This window comes from Prionailurus bengalensis, chromosome D3 (genome assembly GCF_016509475.1).
Source record: "Prionailurus bengalensis isolate Pbe53 chromosome D3, Fcat_Pben_1.1_paternal_pri, whole genome shotgun sequence".
Lineage (NCBI taxonomy): Eukaryota > Metazoa > Chordata > Mammalia > Carnivora > Felidae > Prionailurus > Prionailurus bengalensis.
This window is the reverse complement of record NC_057356.1, coordinates 13966049-13983708: the sequence shown is the minus strand read 5'-3', so window position 1 is coordinate 13983708 and position 17660 is coordinate 13966049. Positions and strand designations below refer to the sequence as shown.

The following is a 17660-nucleotide window of genomic DNA, read 5'->3' as shown; positions in this document are numbered from 1 at the left end:
TCTCCCCAGAACGGAGCCCAAAAGGCTTTTCCATGGTGCCTCCTTCTTCGTAGGCAGAGGGACCAGGTTCCCAGCCACCTTGCACGTGTCACCCCGGGAGAATCGAGTCCTCTCTCTGCAGACCCTTGGTAACTCTGGCAGATTCCAGGAAGAATCCCAGAGGACAGTTTTCGAGTGCCTCCCGAGCCCTGTCTCATGTTCCACCTCCAATCTCTCCTCCAGCCCCCTGCCTCGGGAAAACAGTCTCCTACAAAGAACGGCAGCCCCTCCAAGTGCCCCCGCTTCCTCAAGGTCAAGAACTGGGAGACCGACGTGGTCCTCACTGACACCCTTCACCTTAAGAGCACATTGGTGAGTACCCCAGCAGGGCGTGGCCCAGCCTCACAATTAACCACATTTGGCATTGGCTAAGCCTTTGTTTTGGGGACTGCCCCGTGCACTGTAGGACGTTTAGCATCACCCCTGACCTGTACACGTGAGATGTCAGTAGCCCCCCTGAAGTTGTGACCGCACCAAAAATGTCTCGAGATATTACTTACTGTAATAAGTCCCCTCCCATTTGGGAATCACTGGCAGATACTTACTCACTCATGGAAACACTTTCTTTTTTAATTTTTTTTTAATGTTTTTATTTATTTTCGAGAAAGAGAGAGAGACAAGGTGCGAGTGGAGGCGGGGCAGAGAGAGAGGGAGACACAGAATCCGAACCAGGCTCCAGGCTCTAGGCTGTCAGCACAGAGCCCGACACGGGCCTTGAACTTATGAACTGTGAGATCCTGACCTGAGCCAAAGTCAGACGCTTAACCGACTGAGCCACCCAGGCGCCCCTCTCATATTTTTAACAGTCAGCAAATCACCATATTGCTTTACATTTTTGTTGAAATTGAGCTTCTTAGAAGAACATTGTATCGGTGAGTTATAGCCGTGTAACAAATTTCCCTGACATGCAGTGGCTTGAAACAGCCACCACTCATTTTTCAAAAGTCCACAGACTGCCTCGGTGGTCCTGCTGGTCTCAGTTGATCTCAAGCATCTGCAGTCATCTGAGGGGTCAGCTCTGGGTGGGCTGGCTAGGATGGCCTTGGCCATGATCGCTCACCTGTTTCATGTGGTTTCTCTCATCCTCCAGCAAGCTAGCGCGGCCTGGTTCCCGTGGTGGTTGCGAGGGTTTCAGAGGAAACGAGCAAAAGCATACTTGATCTCTTGAGGCCTAGTCATGGGATGGGCACAGTGTCACCTCTGCCATTTTCTATTGGCCAAAACCAGCTCACATTCAAGGGGAGAGGGGAGAGGTTCTGCTTCTCAATGACAGTTGCTGCAAAGTCACATTGCAAAGGGTGTGGATGCAGGGAAGGGAGGCATTGGGACGACCTTTTTTGCAGTCAATGTGCCATAGACGTGTTCAGCCATAGTAGTTCTTCCTTGATGAACATGGGCTCAGAAAATACTCGAGGATTCGGTAGGAATGAGTCTGATTCCCAGGGAGTGCCAGTCAGAAAGCCCCTCTTCCCCTCGTTGGGTAGAGCAAACACTTTGGGGACCTTCGAATGCTGCCCATCATTCCTTACCATTCCTGATGACCACACCCTACAATGACTTGAAGCTGAATTAAAGGCCAAGTCAACTCCACCACAAAGGTCAGATCCATGGCCCCAGCCCCCCACGTGCCTCCAAGTGGTAGCCCAAATCTCTCTTTTCCCTCCAGGAAATGGGCTGCACCGAGCACATCTGTATGGGCTCCATCATGCTCCCCTCTCAGCAGATACGAAGGCCTGAAGACGTCCGCACAAAAGAACAGCTCTTCCCTCTCGCCAAAGAGTTCATTGACCAGTACTACTCATCAATTAAAAGGCAAGTGTATGTTGACTCCGGGGACCCAGGGCGAGTTCCTGAGTACCAGGGACAAAGACTTCGGCTCCAACAATGCGGACAGTTGAACCAAGAGTAAGGGCTCCGCCCACCATACACACACAGGTTGAAAACTAGCGGCCCAAGGGCCAAATCTGGCCCCCAGAAATGTCTTTGTCTGGCCTGCAAAGCGTTGCTTCAATTTGAAATATTTCAAGCAACTCCATGCCTAGGTATACGTGCCCGAAAGAAACTCTCACACGTGTTTGCCAGAAGGTATGCGTAAAAATGTGCACCGAAACATTGTTATAATAGGGGAAAAAATTAAAAAGAGAGAGCCAACCAGAAACCACCTCGACTGCCTCAATGGGAGGATGCATGGGTAAGTGATGGTATTTTCTGAGTGAGGGAATATTACACAGCTGTAAAAAGGTGAATGAGTTAGCCCTCGGCACATTTGTGGGAATGAAGCTCGCAAACAAACTGTGCAAAAGGAAGAAAGGACAAGTTTGTGCAAGAATGCATTCAGGGTAGCATCATTTATGTAAGCTTTTTAAACATACAGAACAATATTGTATGTGATTTAGGGAATATATACACGTGTGACAAACATATGAAGAAAAGCGTGAGACACTTCCAGGAAGAAAGTGGGTTATGATGGGAAAATAGTCCCCAAGGAATTATAAAATCATTTCTCTTCTATTATTTTTTTAAGTTTTATTTATTTACGTAATCTCTCCACCCACCGTGGGGCTCAAACTCACAACCCCGAGATTAAAAGTCATACGCTCCTCTGACTGAACCAGCCAGGCGCCCCTCATTTATTATTTCTTGGGCTTGAGTATTCATCATATTGCTTTTGATACCTTTTTGTAAGCCCCAAATTTTTTACAATAATTTTTTCAGCTTTCTAAACTTGAATTCCTTGTCATCATTTAAAAATTAGGAGCGTCCCCTTTACAAATCAGATTTCCAGGGGTGCCTGGCTGGCTGAGTCAGTGGAGAGAGTGACTCTTAATCTTGGGGTTGTGAGTTCGAGCCCCGTATTGGGTGGAGAGATTGCTTTAAAATAAAAATCTTTAAAAATAAATAAATAAAGGGGCACCTGGGTGGCTCAGTCGGTTAAGCGTCTGACTTCGGCTCAGGTCATGATCTCACAGTTTGGGAGTTCAAGCCCCGCGTGGGTCTCTGTGCTGTCAGCTCAGAGCCTGGAGCCTGCTTCGGATTCTGTGTCTCCCTCTCTCTCTGCCCCTCCCCTGCTCATGCTCTGTCTCTCTCTGTCTCAAAAATAAAAAAATAAACTCTATACATATATATATATATATTTATATATAATAAAAATAAAAATCCGATACCCGGTTTCTCTTGAAAGGAGACCTTTGGTTTTATTTGTTTGTTTTGTTTTTTCAATCAAATTTTGTTTGTTTGTTTGTTTGTTTGTTTAGAATAGAATTTAGTGATTCATCACTTACATATAACACCCAGTGCTCGTCCCATGAAAGGAGACCTTTGAGCCAGACACGGGCTCGCCTGTTGGCCACAGTCTCCACCCAGCCAGTTTAGTCCCTGCTGGGCCTTTGTGGACATTGGAGTTTGCAGTCTGCTTATGCTTGAACTACTGTCTGCACATATGGACCCAGACTCGCTGCAGCTTCTGGCCTCCCGGAATGGCTCACTCCTTCCTCTGACCCCTAACTCGGGAGCAGAGGTGACACCCCCATGTCCCTTCCCTCCTTGCTCAGGTTTGGCTCCAAAGCCCACACGGAGAGGCTGGAAGAGGTGAACAAAGAGATCGAAACCACCGGCACCTACCAGCTCAAAGACACGGAGCTCATCTACGGGGCCAAGCATGCCTGGCGGAACGCCTCCCGCTGCGTGGGCAGGATCCAGTGGTCCAAGCTGCAGGTAGGCGGTGAGGCTCTTCGGTGGGTGGGGAGGGAGGGAGGGATGGAGCTGTACAAAGGGTCTGCTCTCGCCAAGGCCACCTGGAGGGTATGGCGAAGTCCCAGATGGTAGGCGTGGGGTCCCAGATTCTCGGATTGGGACTCAATCTGCTTCATAGTCGTGTCTCACTTAGCCGACATGCTGGGGATTTTTTTAATGTTCACTTATTTTTATTTTGAGAGAGAGTATGAGTGGGGGAGGGGCAGAGAGAGAGGGAGAGAGCAGGCTCTCTGTCCCAAGCAGGCTTTACACTGTTAGCACATGGAGCCCCCTGCGGGGCTCGATCTCATGAACCGTGAGATCGTGCCCTGAGCCGAAATCAAGAGTCAGACGCTCAACCGACTCAGCCACCCAGGTGCCCCAACACGGTTTTTTTTTTTTTAAAGCAACTTGTGGGGCGCCTGGGTGGCTCAGTCGGTTGGGCGTCCGACTTCGGCTCAGGTCATGATCTTGCGGTCCATGAGTTCGAGCCCTGCGTCGGGCTCTGTGCTGACAGCTCAGAGCCTGGAGCCTGTTTCGGATTCTGTGTCTCCCTCTCTCTCGCTGACCCTCCCCCGTTCATGCTCTGTCTCTCTCTGTCTCAAAAATAAACATTAAAAAATTAAAAAAAAAAAAGCAACTTGCTCGTCTCTTGGTAAGGCTTATGCTCTCCAGTTTACCACAGGCCCCACCACTCTCTTTTGTATTCCACCTACTCTCTGCGTATTTATATTATCCACCTACTCCCTGGCAGCATTAGATTCTGTGTCCCCTGATACGATTTCTGCCCCCCTGGGGAATAGTTTGAAGTCAGAAGTAGAATAGTTATCAAGGTCAGCGGGGTTCTGTTTGGTTTTTCTTTGTTTTGTTTTGAAATCCCTCATCCCTAGTAACCTAGCAGGAAATACATGCAGCCCACTCAGGTCTCCCCTTTGCTCATCACCCCTTAACCACGTTCATGTACACACCAGGCCTGCCTTCAGGGGATTCTTCCTGGTTTGACTGACCGTGGTTATTAGGATGGGAAAAAGAAACCGTAAAAACCCAGCCCTGATCACATTAGGGGAGTGCTCCCTACTCTGGCGGGACAGCAGGTGGCACGGGCTCCGGGTTCTCGTCCCGTGGGAAGGCGGCACCGGGGGAGCCGGGGAGGGAAGGAGGAGGCCCCCGTTCTCACCGTGCATCCTTCGCAGGTGTTCGATGCCCGCGACTGCACCACGGCTCACGGGATGTTCAACTACATCTGCAACCACATCAAGTATGCCACCAACAAGGGGAACCTCAGGTGAGCCCGCCAGCCCCGGGGAGGGGGGTCTGATGTCCCCAAAGCGTCGACCCTTGGGTGTGGAGTTGGCTCACCGGCCGAGGAAATGCCCTCCCTCTCCTCTCGGGGAGACGTGCCAAGCCGCGAGAGGGGGCCTGGCTTCTCGTCCCACCTGCCGTGTCCTGTCTCTTCCGGGAGACACAGACTCTTGCGTGGCTTGCAAAGCTACAGCAACCCAAATCACGTTCAACCCTCACAGTTCAGTATCACCTGTGGAGGGGGCAGGAAGGGGTGTTTCCCTTTCCAGGACTCGGCAAGTCCCATTGCCAACAGTGACCTGCTTTTACCAGCTCTCCGTCTTTTGCCTGCATTTCAAAGACAGTTTCTCTTCCTGCCGCTGGGGGCACTGTTCCTTCAGGTTCCGCCAAGCCAAGCCACACCTTGGGTTCCTCTTGCCCCAAAGAACAAAGCCCCAGGGAGGAAGCCAAGGCAGGGAGGCACCATGTGAGCTGGTGGCTTCCACACTGGCAAGTTGCAGCTGGAAGGCGACAGCTGGGGCCCCGCAGCCCGACGGTTAGACTTGTTAATCCCGTGCAATCAGTCCTTGTCCCAGCTGCTGAGGACCAGCCCCACGGTGGGGCCATGTGGGCCACTGCAGGGATATTCCCACAAGCCCCAGGCTGCACTGCGTCACCCCCATAGTGGCTTGTTTGTATGAAGCATGGGTTTTCCTGGATGTGCCCCTTCCTTGAGAAGGAAACAGTGTCCCAGCTGAGCCTACCAGTAGGAAAAGGGCCTGTAATATAAGCCCAGAGCCTGCTCGGGGAATTAGTATTTAGATCTTTTCCTGAAAGACCTCACCCCTCAGAGAACATCTTCTTGAGATCTTCTATTTAAGAAATATTCAGCTGATTCCTTTTTTTTTTACACTTTTTTAAAAATTTTATTTGAGAGAGAGAGAGAGAGAGAGAGAGAGAGAGAGAATCCCAAGCAGACTCCATTTTCAGCGTGGAGCCTGATGGAGGGCTCAAGCCAACAACCACGGAACAGTGACCTGAGCCGAAATCAAGAGTCAGACACTCAACTGACTGAGCGATCCAGGCACCCCATTTTTTTTCACAAGTTTTTAAAAATGTTTTCGATATTTATTTTTGAGAGCAAGAGAGAGAATGAATCTGCGAGGCGAGGGAGGGGCAGAGAGAGAGGGAGACAGAGGATCTCTGCACTGACTTCCCGAGAGCCCCCACGCAGGGCTCAAACACACGAACCACAAGATCATGACCTGAGCCAAAGTCAGACGCTTAACCGATGGAGCCACCCCAGGTGCCCCCACAAGTTTTAAACCACAAATCTGGACGTAAGAGGGTCTTAAGGGAATGTGTACCCTCTATAGAAATTATCAAAACATAACAGAGGAAGGTAGGCAAGGGAGAAGAAGGGAGGGAAAGAGGGATGTAATTTAAACGGAGCAGGCACTCGATCTGCCGTTCGGTGAAATAATGTTCAGGAGGCATAAGTGTGTTCTATTTCTTCCGTTGGTCTCCGTTCCCGCACAGAGAGTAAGCATTCCACACGCTGTGTGTGAGTCCGGTGTTTCTGAACATGCTTTTTAAATACATATATTACACAAACACCCTGTATTTGGTGCTCAACCAAAGAAACGGCAATGTGTTTTGCTGCTGGAGGGAACACTGACCGTTTGACTCGTTCTGTGTTCATCTCCCATATGGTGCCTTTGCTACAAGATTGTTAAGAGCCCTGTTGGCCCTATACGACTTCTACCTTCAGCCCCCGTTGTAGACTCAGCCCCAGGTACAGCGTCCCATCCCTGCAGCATTAAATGCAATACTGTAATGTGCACACGGCAAGACCTACATGGGCTCAGAAGGAAGGTAGTCCTGGGAACAGACGAGACAGGAGATGCTTTGTGGACGAGGTGAATCTGAGTCTGGCCTCGAACTTGGGTACATGGCAGCAGAGATGGATTCCAGCCAAGATGGGTAGCAGAGCAAAGTTCCAGGGGCAGGGTGTGTACAGAAGGTCTGCAAGCAATGGGTTGGACCTACCGTGTGACCCTCATGTTGACCCGAGCCAGGGTGGTGTCTCCCGTAGCCTGGGATTGAGCCCCCTGATGAGACTGTTGAGCCGGGATGGCAGGAACTCCTGCGATGAAATAACATTGAAATCACGTCGTAAAGAAGTCATTCTCCTTTCAGTTGCTTTCAGTCCTTCTGATGATCCCCAAATCCCAGTTTGATGATGAGACATCATTAACACCTAACACTCCCGATCTCCCCCTTAGGGGAGCCAGCTGGGCGCCAGCTCGGTGCCTTCCACAAATGACAACTCTTCCTGCCACATAATAACGGTGTATGGTCTCACGGTGGCCAGTTTAGGTAGGTGAGGCCAGTGGCGATCTCCAGTTTTCCTTTAGAGTAAATGCATGTGAGTACCAGGGAAGTTGATTTCTTCCTAGTCCTGTGTCTGTAGACTTTGGTATGGTACAGGGAGGGGTGGGGTGGGGCAAGCAGGGGAGAAGTAAGGATGGCGGTAAGAGCAAGAGTGGGAGTTGGGGGGCGCCTGGGTGGCTCAGCCGGTTAAGCGTCCGACTTCGGCTCAGGTCATGATCTCACGGTTTGTGGGTTCGAGCCCCGCATCCGGCTCTGGGCTGACAGCTCGGAGCCTGGAGCCTGCTTTCGATTCTATGTCTCCCTCTCTCTCTGTTCCTCCCCTACTCTCACTCACTCTCTCTCTCTGTCTCTCTCTCTGTCTCTCTCTCTCAAAAATAAATAAAGATTAAAAAAAAAATTTTTTTTAAAGAGTGGAATTTGGAATCAGTGGTATTCACTCTTTGTGGGGAAAGAGGGCCCCCCTTTGTTTCCCTGGAGATTACCAGCTGCCCAAGAACCCCTGGAAAGCTGGCCCAGGTCAAGGGTATTTCAGAGTCTCCAGTTAGAGCAGCATTCTCCACTCTTTTTTTAAATTTTTTTTTTCAACATTTATTTATTTTTGGGACAGAGAGAGACAGAGCATGAACGGGGGAGGGGCAGAGAGAGAGGGAGACACAGAATCGGAAACAGGCTCCAGGCTCTGAGCCATCAGCCCAGAGCCTGACACGGGGCTCGAACTCACGGACCGCGAGATCGTGACCTGGCTGAAGTCGGACGCTTAACCGACTGGGCCACCCAGGCGCCCCAGCATTCTCCACTCTTAAGCGAGCTAGCGTGGGGCCCCCCATATTCCACCCTTCCTCAGACCAATGGTCCAGTGGAGGGACAGGGCACGGTCCCTCCCTTGCAACAGCGGCTCCGTGGGCCCTTGGGGACCTTGGCACAGAGGTGATCCACCCTGAGCCTCTGTTGGTGGCCTGGATGGCGCCCTTTGCAGTACGCCCACAAGGTGCCGGCCCTGCCCCGATACCACGTCTCCCTCTCTCCACCGCAGATCCGCCATCACCATATTCCCCCAGAGGACGGACGGCAAGCACGATTTCCGAGTCTGGAACTCTCAGCTCATCCGCTATGCCGGCTACAAGCAGCCTGATGGCTCCATCCTGGGGGACCCAGCCAATGTGGAATTCACAGAGGTGTGTGCCTCCCACCCCGCCCAGTCCCCCTAACTGTCTTCAATAGGCTTTTCTTCGTTTCCTGTTATCATCATAGGGAAAGCAGCCAGTGGGGTACCGTTTACTCCTCTGCAGACCTCCTGCTCCTTCGGGCGGCCCCCAGTCCAGCTGGTTCCCTTACAGCTGGTCATTTGGTCGTTTCCATCCATTTCCTCACCCGACCCTCATGATAGGAGCTGTTGTCACCACCACCTCCCCATTCGGTGGCGACGCAGACGGGTAGCACAGGTTAGCCACGGCAGCTTCCGGCGTCTGTGCCCAAGGGAGACGCCACGGGCAGACCCCTGCCTAGAATGATCTCAGGCACACAGCCCGGCACCCCTTTTCCTGATCGCTCACTCATCCCTGGCCGAGGTTCTTCTCTGTTCTTTCCTCAAACGCCAGCCACCCCGGGACCTTCTTCAGGACTGAGCTGGCCAGACCAAGCCCTGCTCCACTCCCTGGCTGGCGACTTCATTTGCATGCGGCTTTTCTTATTAAAATGTTATTACCGAGAAGAAGGGGCTGTAACCAGGGCGACCAGGAGTTGCACCTGTGCGGGTTTAGACTCAGCCAGACTCAGCGGCTCCACTTGGCTGAGCGCTAACTGCATAGTTGGCTGACCTTGTCTTCATGGCCACCAGAACATAAATGCCACAGCCCCTTCCTTCCCTTCTGTCTCCAGAAACCTCGCTGACTGCACATGTTTGCCTAAGCCCCTGATTTCGAGCTTCCTCTTTCTACTAACACAGCAGAAAGAATCACCCCAAACATAACCGCATGACCGTATCTTTCGAAACCCTCTCACTCTGCCCTGGCCAGTGTGGCAGCCGCTGGCCACATGTGGCTAGTGAGCCCTGGAAGTGTGGTGAGTCCAAATGGAGGTGCGTCCTAAGTGCAAACCACACACCGGGTCTCAAAGACTGAGAACAAAACAGAGAGTAGGAACCACCTCATTAATAATATTTATCTCAGTTACCTATTGAAATAATATTATAGATAACGGTAGGCTAATCTATTATAGTTATTAATAGTTAATACACCTATTGAGTTAATAAATATATTAAACTTTATGTTAATGTTAAATATCTTTATTATGGTAATATTAATAACGTATTTAATCATTTATCATTAACAAATCAATGATGATGATTAATACACTTAATTGTATGTTACACAGTATACATTTGACACATTTGTTGGATGAATATATTTCATATTTAACTTTAATGTCAAATATATTCATATATGGATAGCAGTACTTTAATTCAATACTAATAAGTTGATATTATTAATCTAATAAATATTATAATTATGATGATTAGTAACTAATAATCAAATAGTGTTGAAACTTTGAAATTGTTGAAATATTATTAAGATGAATATACTATTTAAATTATTTCACCTGATTTCTGTTTGGACTTTTGTTTACTTTTTCTAATGTGGCTACTAGAAGAATGTGTTAATTCCCTATGTGGCTTGCTTTATATTTTGATTGGACAGCCGCTCTAACAGATGCATTTATGCACAAATTCTGATCATTCTGCCCTCCTCAAATATGATAGGCTTTCTTTATCTCTCAGGGTGCTCAATGCAAACAGTTCCAGAGCGAGTTTCGAGTTTTGTAGGACATGCCAGACCCTGTGCTCAAGGGCGTTACAGACACAACAATCAGATTCAGCTCTTATCCTCGGGGAGTCCCCGGGCCACAAGAAAAACTCAGAAAACATAACAAAGCACAGTGCAGGAGGACAGAGCCTCCAGAGAAAGGTGCTGTCGGCAGGCTTGCGTTGGGATCTCTGCCCCTCCCCCCATTGCCATAGCACCTGGAGGGGCTGGGGACAGGTCGGCGGCGGCCGTGGTGTGACCTGGCCATTTCGGGTTGCAGATCTGTGTGCAGCAGGGCTGGAAACCCCCAAGAGGCCGCTTCGATATCCTGCCACTCCTGCTCCAGGCCAACGGCAACGATCCCGAGCTCTTCCAGATCCCCCCAGAGCTGGTGTTGGAAGTGCCCATCAGGCACCCCAGGTAAGAGGGACTGGCATGGGGTGGGTGAGGGTGGGAGGATTCACCCAGTGCCTCCCCCTGGCCCCCTAACCCCCTGACTCTCCCTCCAGCCCGGACAGAGGCTGAAAGGGGGCCTTGGTTCCTTCCTGGGCCTGGGCAGAGTGGGCCTCCCCAGGAATGAGCAAATCCTCCTGGACCAGCCAGGGGGCCACCATCTCTTCTGAATCAGAATCTCGCTCCTCCCCCTGCTCCTAAGCAAGCAACCAGAACTTGCCCTTTTTCCAGCCGTATGGGTAGAAAAGCAGAAACACCTCTTGTCTTGTTGTGAGTACTAGAACCGTGTGACCTGATGTGGGTCAAGTCCAAAAGGAATTTGGAGCCAGGAAGGAACTACAAGGGCTGCGCCAGCCGCACCAGCAAAACTCACACTTTGAGGGGCCCCTGGGGGGCTCAGTCGGTTAAGCGTCCGACTTCGGCTCAGGTCATGATCTCACGGTTCGTGGGTTCGAGCCCCGCGTCCGGCTCTGTGCTGACAGCTCGGAGCCCGGAGCCCGCTTCGGATTCTGTGTCTCCCTCTCTCTCTGCCCCTCCCCCACTCATGCTCTGTTTCTGTCTCTCAAAAATGAATAAATGTTAAAAAAAATTAAAAACAAAACACGCTTTGAGAGTGAAGGAGATCCTTAGTGAGACTCTATCCTTGGAGGCAAAATCGAGGGGCAGGGTAAGGGAGGGGTGCCCCAAAGCTCAATAATCAAGGTAAATATTATTTTAATGTAATATACTTATCAAAATTAATCTCTATATCAAAAATTGGATCCAAATTTAAATTTTTTTATCTGAAAATTTCAAATAAAGACAGGAACCAGTTCAGGGCTGAGATTCAGGTGAAGCAAGCAAGGTAAGTTATGCATGTGCAAGGTGAGACCCGTCTTTATTTTAATTTGGGATATTTTGTTCGCTATGGATTTTTTTTAACGTTTATTTATTTTTGAGGGAGAGAAAGACAGTGTGTGAGCAGGGGAGGGGCAGAGAGAGAGGGAGGCACAGAACCCGAAGCAGGCTCCAGGCTCCGAGCCGTCAGCACAGAGCCCGACGCGGGGCTCGAACTCACGAGCCATGAGATCATGACCTGAGCCGAAGTCAGACGCCCATCCAACTGAGCCACCCAGGCATCCCTCATGATGGATTTTTTTTCCATTAATTTTGATTTTTTGAAAAACGTTGAGTTAATTTAGAATATAATGTGAATAAAAAGTAGCATTAGACTCAATTCCTAGTTTTGTTGGTGCACCCTTAAATTTTGCATCCCGGGCTAGTGCCTTATTTATTTCACCCTAGCCCCAGCCCTGGAGAGGAACCAAGTGTCCTGAGGCTCATGACACTGCCCAATATCTGGGAACTCACCCAGTCTCCCTGGTGAAGCCTGGCCTACATTCATTAATGCATTCACTTACTCATTCGCTCATTCAACACGGTTTATTATTCCTGCTCTGGGCCGGCCATTGTAGCTGACTTCATTTCTGCCTCCATGACACTTTTGATCTCAAGGAGAAGAATTTTCACGTACTGTTACCCAAATAAGCACTTAATTCCAATAAAGTGCTGCAAAAGAAATTTTATGATGCCCAGAGGGACAAAGTTGCCCGACCCAGTCTAAACTGGGCATCAGAGAAGGCTTCCAAGAGTAAGCAACATTTTAGCTGACAATTTAAGTTTGGGTAAGGGCTGGACAGACACAGAAGGAAGAGAGAAGATCCCAGGAAGAAGGGACTGCCATGCAAAGGCCCTGAGGTAGGAAGGAATTCGGCAAGACTCCCTTTTCTCCTGGATTAACTTTCAGGGTGGGTTCGGGAGAGAAACAGCAGCCTGGCGCACTGGTTCCCAGGCCCGGATGTTCACCCAAATCACCTGGGAGACATGTTTAAAATGCATATTATCAGACCCAGCCGTGGAGACTGGGATCCCACAGGTCTAAAGCAGAGCCCAGGAGTCCGGTTCTGACACAGCAAGTCCCGGGAGGTTGCTGGCATTTCCGCATCCCCAGACCAAGGCTGTCCTGCCCACATGTCCGCCTGAGAGACTCCTGCCCCATGGTGAGCGGGGCTGTGTCACTCTCCACAGGTTTGAGTGGTTCAAGGATCTGGGCCTGAAGTGGTATGGCCTCCCCGCTGTGTCCAACATGCTGCTGGAGATTGGCGGCCTGGAGTTCACCGCCTGTCCCTTCAGCGGCTGGTACATGGGCACAGAGATTGGCGTCCGCGACTATTGTGACAACTCTCGATACAACATCCTGGAGGTGAGGTCCCTCCCCCGCCGTCGTGATGGGCCAGCAGAGGGCAGAGGGCGTGGGCCCCACAGTCCTTCCCCACAGCTGAGCTTTGGGGCTTGGAAACGTGGAAACTTCCGCAACCTCAGTGGAGCCCCTGGCAATTCCAGGGCATCCACAGCGTGAACAGCGCATGTCCTGTGGGCTAAACACTGTTCCAGGCACCTTGTGTGTGTGTGCTCAGTTAATCTCAGCACAACCTCCAGGTATGACAACCCCCATTTCGCCGATGAGGACGCTGAGGCCTTTGGGAGGGTTAAAGTGACAAGCTCAAAGTCACACGGTGGCAGAGCTGGGAAATGAACCCCGTCGGGCTTTAAGGTCCAAGTTCATAACCCCCCGGCTACACGGCCTCTTGTTAGAAGGGTTTGAAAACGACCCACGAACCTGGGACATTTCTTGCCTCTTTCTGAAACACAAGGGAAGGGGGTTGGGAGTGGTTGCCCAGCATCCGCATTTCTGGCTGGAGGATCTGATTCCCTCCTGGCTGAATCATCCTCATCTGCTGAAGGCTGCTGGGGTGGAGTCTGGAGCTCAGATCTGGAGAATGCATCGGGATAGCTGTGGTCTTGCCAGCAGCCGTTGTCCCTAACAACTGTCTGCTGTGGTGGGTCTTGTTTCGAAAGGAGGCACTGGGAAACAGAGAGGTTAAGCACTGGGCCTATGTCACACAGTAAATAAGGCAAGATTAGAACTCAGAATCAAGGGGCGCCTGGGTGGCTCGGTCGGTTGGGCACCTGACTTCGGCTCAGGTCATGATCTCATGGTTCGTGAATTCGAACCCTGTGTCGGGCTCAAAGCCTGGAGGCTGTTTTGGATTCTGTGTCTCCCTCTGTCTGCCCCTCCCCCACTCACGCTGTGTCTCGCAAAAATGAATACACATTAAAACTTTTTTTTAAAGAACTCGGAATCAAGCATTAATTAGGTTTATGTGGTTAAAATCCACGGGCGTTCATGTGGATGGACTTTGAAGACATTATGCTAAAGTGGGTTAAGTCAGACAGAGACAAATACTATATGATACATACCGCTCATATGTGGAATCTAAAAAAGCCAGACTCGTAAAAAAAAAGATAATTGAACGCTGGTCACTGGGAGCTGGGGGGGAGGGGGGAGTTAGGGAGGAGGTGTTTAAGAGTACAAACTTGCAGCATAAAGATAAGTAAATTCTGGAAATCTAAGGCACAGAAGGGTAATTATAATCCACAATCCACTGAATTGTACACTTCAAAGTTGCTAAGAGACTAGATCTTAATTGTTCCCACCACAGAAAAAGAAATAATAATTATGTGACATGACAGAGGTGTTAGCTCGCAGTGGTAATCATATTGCAACACATAAATGTAGCAAACCAACACCTCGAATTTGTACCCCGTAAACTCACACAACGTTGTGTGCCAACTGTGTCTCAACGTTTTTTAAAAATTCCATAGGTATTAGCTTGGAAATCGAAGCCCAGGGTCCTCAGCCTTGCCACACACTGGAGTCGCCTAGGAAACTTCATTATTGCCACATTCCCACTCACCGGGATTCAGATATCGTTGCTCAAGGATGGGGCCTCGATACCAGCATTTTTCAGAGCTCCCCAGAAGATTCTAGAGGGCAGCCACTGATCTGTACAAACCTCTGGCAGGAAAGGAAGAGACATTTCAGGCAATTTCCATAGATGTGCCTCAAGTCACATTTGGGGATTTTTAAAAATCACATAATTTTTTTTTTTTTCCTGCAAATGCGTTCCATTCTTTTAAGCAAAAGAATGCTGTAGGAGTAACAGTCTCAGCATAATGGCTACACATGCTTTCCTCTCTCACAAAATTACTCGAGTTTTTTCTGTATTTATGTAAAGCAGCGAATTTCGTTCTTTCTGTGTGTGTGTGTGTCACTATCAAAGGACCACAGAGGAACCCAACGCCTCGGCCTCAAAGAATGAATTAATATGAGATCTGCTTTCATGATTCCTGCTTATGTTTCGATTGCAGAGAGTTGTTCCCGAGTAACTCAGATGAGATCCTCTCACACTCCAGCCCTCCAGGCCCGACGGCTGTTATGTACGAATGTTGAGAGCAGGGCTGGGAAGCAGTTTACCCAGACCTGAGAAACTGTCGTGTGCTAGCCCCGTAATGAGACCTGGGCTCCCACAAGTGACTGGAATTGACAGAGCAAGGAACAGCAAGGCTCTAATTAATGAATTTGCTGTTGGGTGTTTCCCACTCCTGACATCAGCTCCCGAGTCGTAACATAAATGTCAGGAGGTTTTTGTTTTGTTTTTTTCCGATAGTTTTGCCAAAGGATTCGGCCGGCTATGGCGGCAGCTCTCGGGTCCTTGGACGTTATGCGTCTGCCTGGGCTCCGGCTCTGAGGCCAGCTGGCTCTCTGGACCTCTCTGAGCCTCAGTTTCCTCATCTGTTAGATGGAGTCAGACAGGTGTCCGCCTGAGGTCAAAGCGCCCATGATCTGGGTCCCAAGTGTGGCTACCCCAGGTGTGGAGCAGGATCAGTGGAAAGCTTTTCCTTCTAGAAGGCAGATGATGTCACTCTCAGACCCACTCTTCTGCTTAAAACCCTCCGAAGACTCTTTCCATGCTATAGTATTGGGAATAAAATCTTGACTCCTGGGCTCATCCCAGATCCTGCATGATCCAGTCCTGCCTTTATCTCCCACCAACTCCCCTGGCTCACTACCCACCCCTCAATACACCAGCCTTCTTTCTGTATCTCAGATGGTGGAAGCCTGATCCCACCACAGGGTCTTTGCACATACTGTCCTCTCTGTCTACAACCTTCCTCCGTAGATCTGAACATGTCTTGCTTCTAATTATTTTAGTCCCACCTGGTATGCCACCTCCACAGTTGGTCCTCCCTGACTGTCCTGGCTAAATCCGGCTCCCGTATTCCTCTTCATCTCATATCCTTGTCTTATTTTCTCCCTAAATAGTAAATGTCTCTCTTCCCCACTAGAAAGTAAACTCAGAGGGGTGGCTGGGTGGCTCAGTCAAGCGTCCCACTTCAGCTCAGGTCACGATTTCGCGGTTCATGAGTTTGAGTCCCACGTTGGGCTCTGTGCTGCCAGCTCGGAGCCTGGAGCCTGCTTTGGATGCTGTGTCTCCCCCTCTCTCTCTGCCCCTCCTCCACTTACATTCTGTCTGTCTGTCTCTCTCTCTCAAAAATAAACATTAAAAAAGTTCAAATAGGGACACCTGGGTGACTCAGTCGGTTGAGCGTCCGACTTCAGCTCGGGTCATGATCTCACAGTCTGTGAGTTCGAGTCCCGCGTCGGGCTCTGTGCTGACAGCTCAGAGCCTGGAGCCTGTTTCAGATTCTGTGTCTTCCTCTCTCTCTGACCCTCCCCCACTCATGCCCTGTCTCTCTCTCTCTGTCAAAAATAAATAAACATTAAAAAAATTTTTTTTAATTAAAAAAATAAATAAAAAAGTTCAAATAAAATAAAGTAATAAATACATAAAAAAGAAAGAAAGGAGGGGGCGCCTGGGTGGCGCAGTCGGTTAAGCGTCCGACTTCAGCCAGGTCACGATCTCACGGTCCGTGAGTTCGAGCCCCACGTCAGGCTCTGGGCTGATGGCTCGGAGCCTGGAGCCTGTTTCCGATTCTGTGTCTCCCTCTCTCTCTGCCCCTCCCCCGTTCATGCTCTGTCTCTCTCTGTCCCAAAAATAAATAAATGTTGAGAAAAAAAAAAAAAGAAAGAAAGAAAGGAAACTCAGAAATAAAAGGGCCGTCCACGTCTCTCTAGTTTCCTGCTACCAGTCTGTTCTCCATTAAAAAAAAAAAAATCTTTTGAATGAGTTTATCAGTCCGGCAATGAGTTGACTAATTCGTTAAGAAATTCATCAGTGACCACCAGCTAGCCCTGTCTCTCCACGGGTGCCCCAGCCTGTGAGTCTGTGTTTCCTTCCTCTTCCAGGAAGTGGCCAAGAACATGAACTTGGACATGAGGAAGACGTCCTCCCTGTGGAAGGACCAAGCACTGGTGGAAATCAACATTGCTGTTCTCTACAGCTTCCAGGTAGCACAGCACACACGTCCCGGAGGGGAACTAAAACGCCTCCAAGGTGTGGAGCAGACGGTCGTGAGACCTGGCTCCTGGCGGGGGGGGGGGGGGGGGGAGCATCTGTCCACTAATGAGGTCCACTTCCCATCACGTACACCTAATCTCCATTTTGGATCTTGGGTGGGGACCATTGGAGGAAGCAGTAATAGGTGGGGGAGGGGAGCTGTGACCTGTTGCTTATGATCGATGACAGTTGGGCTGGCAGGCGGCCTCCTTTGTGTCCTGCCCACCTCTTCGGGGTTCAGACTATCACACAACAGACACAAGTACTCATCCTCATTAACCAGAGACGCACAGGCTTCTCAATGCGTGGCGCTGTGGTAAATGATATTTTGTAGGATGAGTTTAGAATTTATCATCTAAACCATGATACTCATTTTTAAGTTTAGTTTATTTATTTTGAGAGAGAGAGAGAGAGAGAGAGAGAATGCATGCAAGCAGGGGAGGGGCAGAGAGGGAGAGAGAGAGAGAGAGAGAGAGAGAAACCCAACGCAGGGCCCGAACTCATGAACCGTGAGATCATGATCTGAGCCGTAATCAAGAGTTGGACGCTTAGTTGACTGACCGCCCGCGTGCCCCAAACCATGATCCTTTTGAGGGCAAAAGGAAGACACTGCTGATAA

The 17660-nt window shown here is 49.8% G+C and overlaps 1 protein-coding gene across 3 annotated transcripts in view; it reads left to right on the top strand.

The window, feature by feature from the left end:
- The window catches only part of NOS1 (nitric oxide synthase 1), a 187803-nt gene that overhangs the window by 126999 nt on the left and 43144 nt on the right, over positions 1-17660 (top strand). For all 3 annotated transcript variants that reach the window (XM_043557707.1, XM_043557705.1, XM_043557706.1), the window contains exons 4-11: positions 223-351; positions 1706-1851; positions 3591-3753; positions 4965-5056; positions 8480-8621; positions 10528-10667; positions 12768-12942; positions 16891-16992. In XM_043557707.1, the coding sequence (XP_043413642.1) occupies positions 223-351; positions 1706-1851; positions 3591-3753; positions 4965-5056; positions 8480-8621; positions 10528-10667; positions 12768-12942; positions 16891-16992 (1089 nt within the window). The remainder of the gene's footprint in view (positions 1-222; positions 352-1705; positions 1852-3590; positions 3754-4964; positions 5057-8479; positions 8622-10527; positions 10668-12767; positions 12943-16890; positions 16993-17660) is intronic.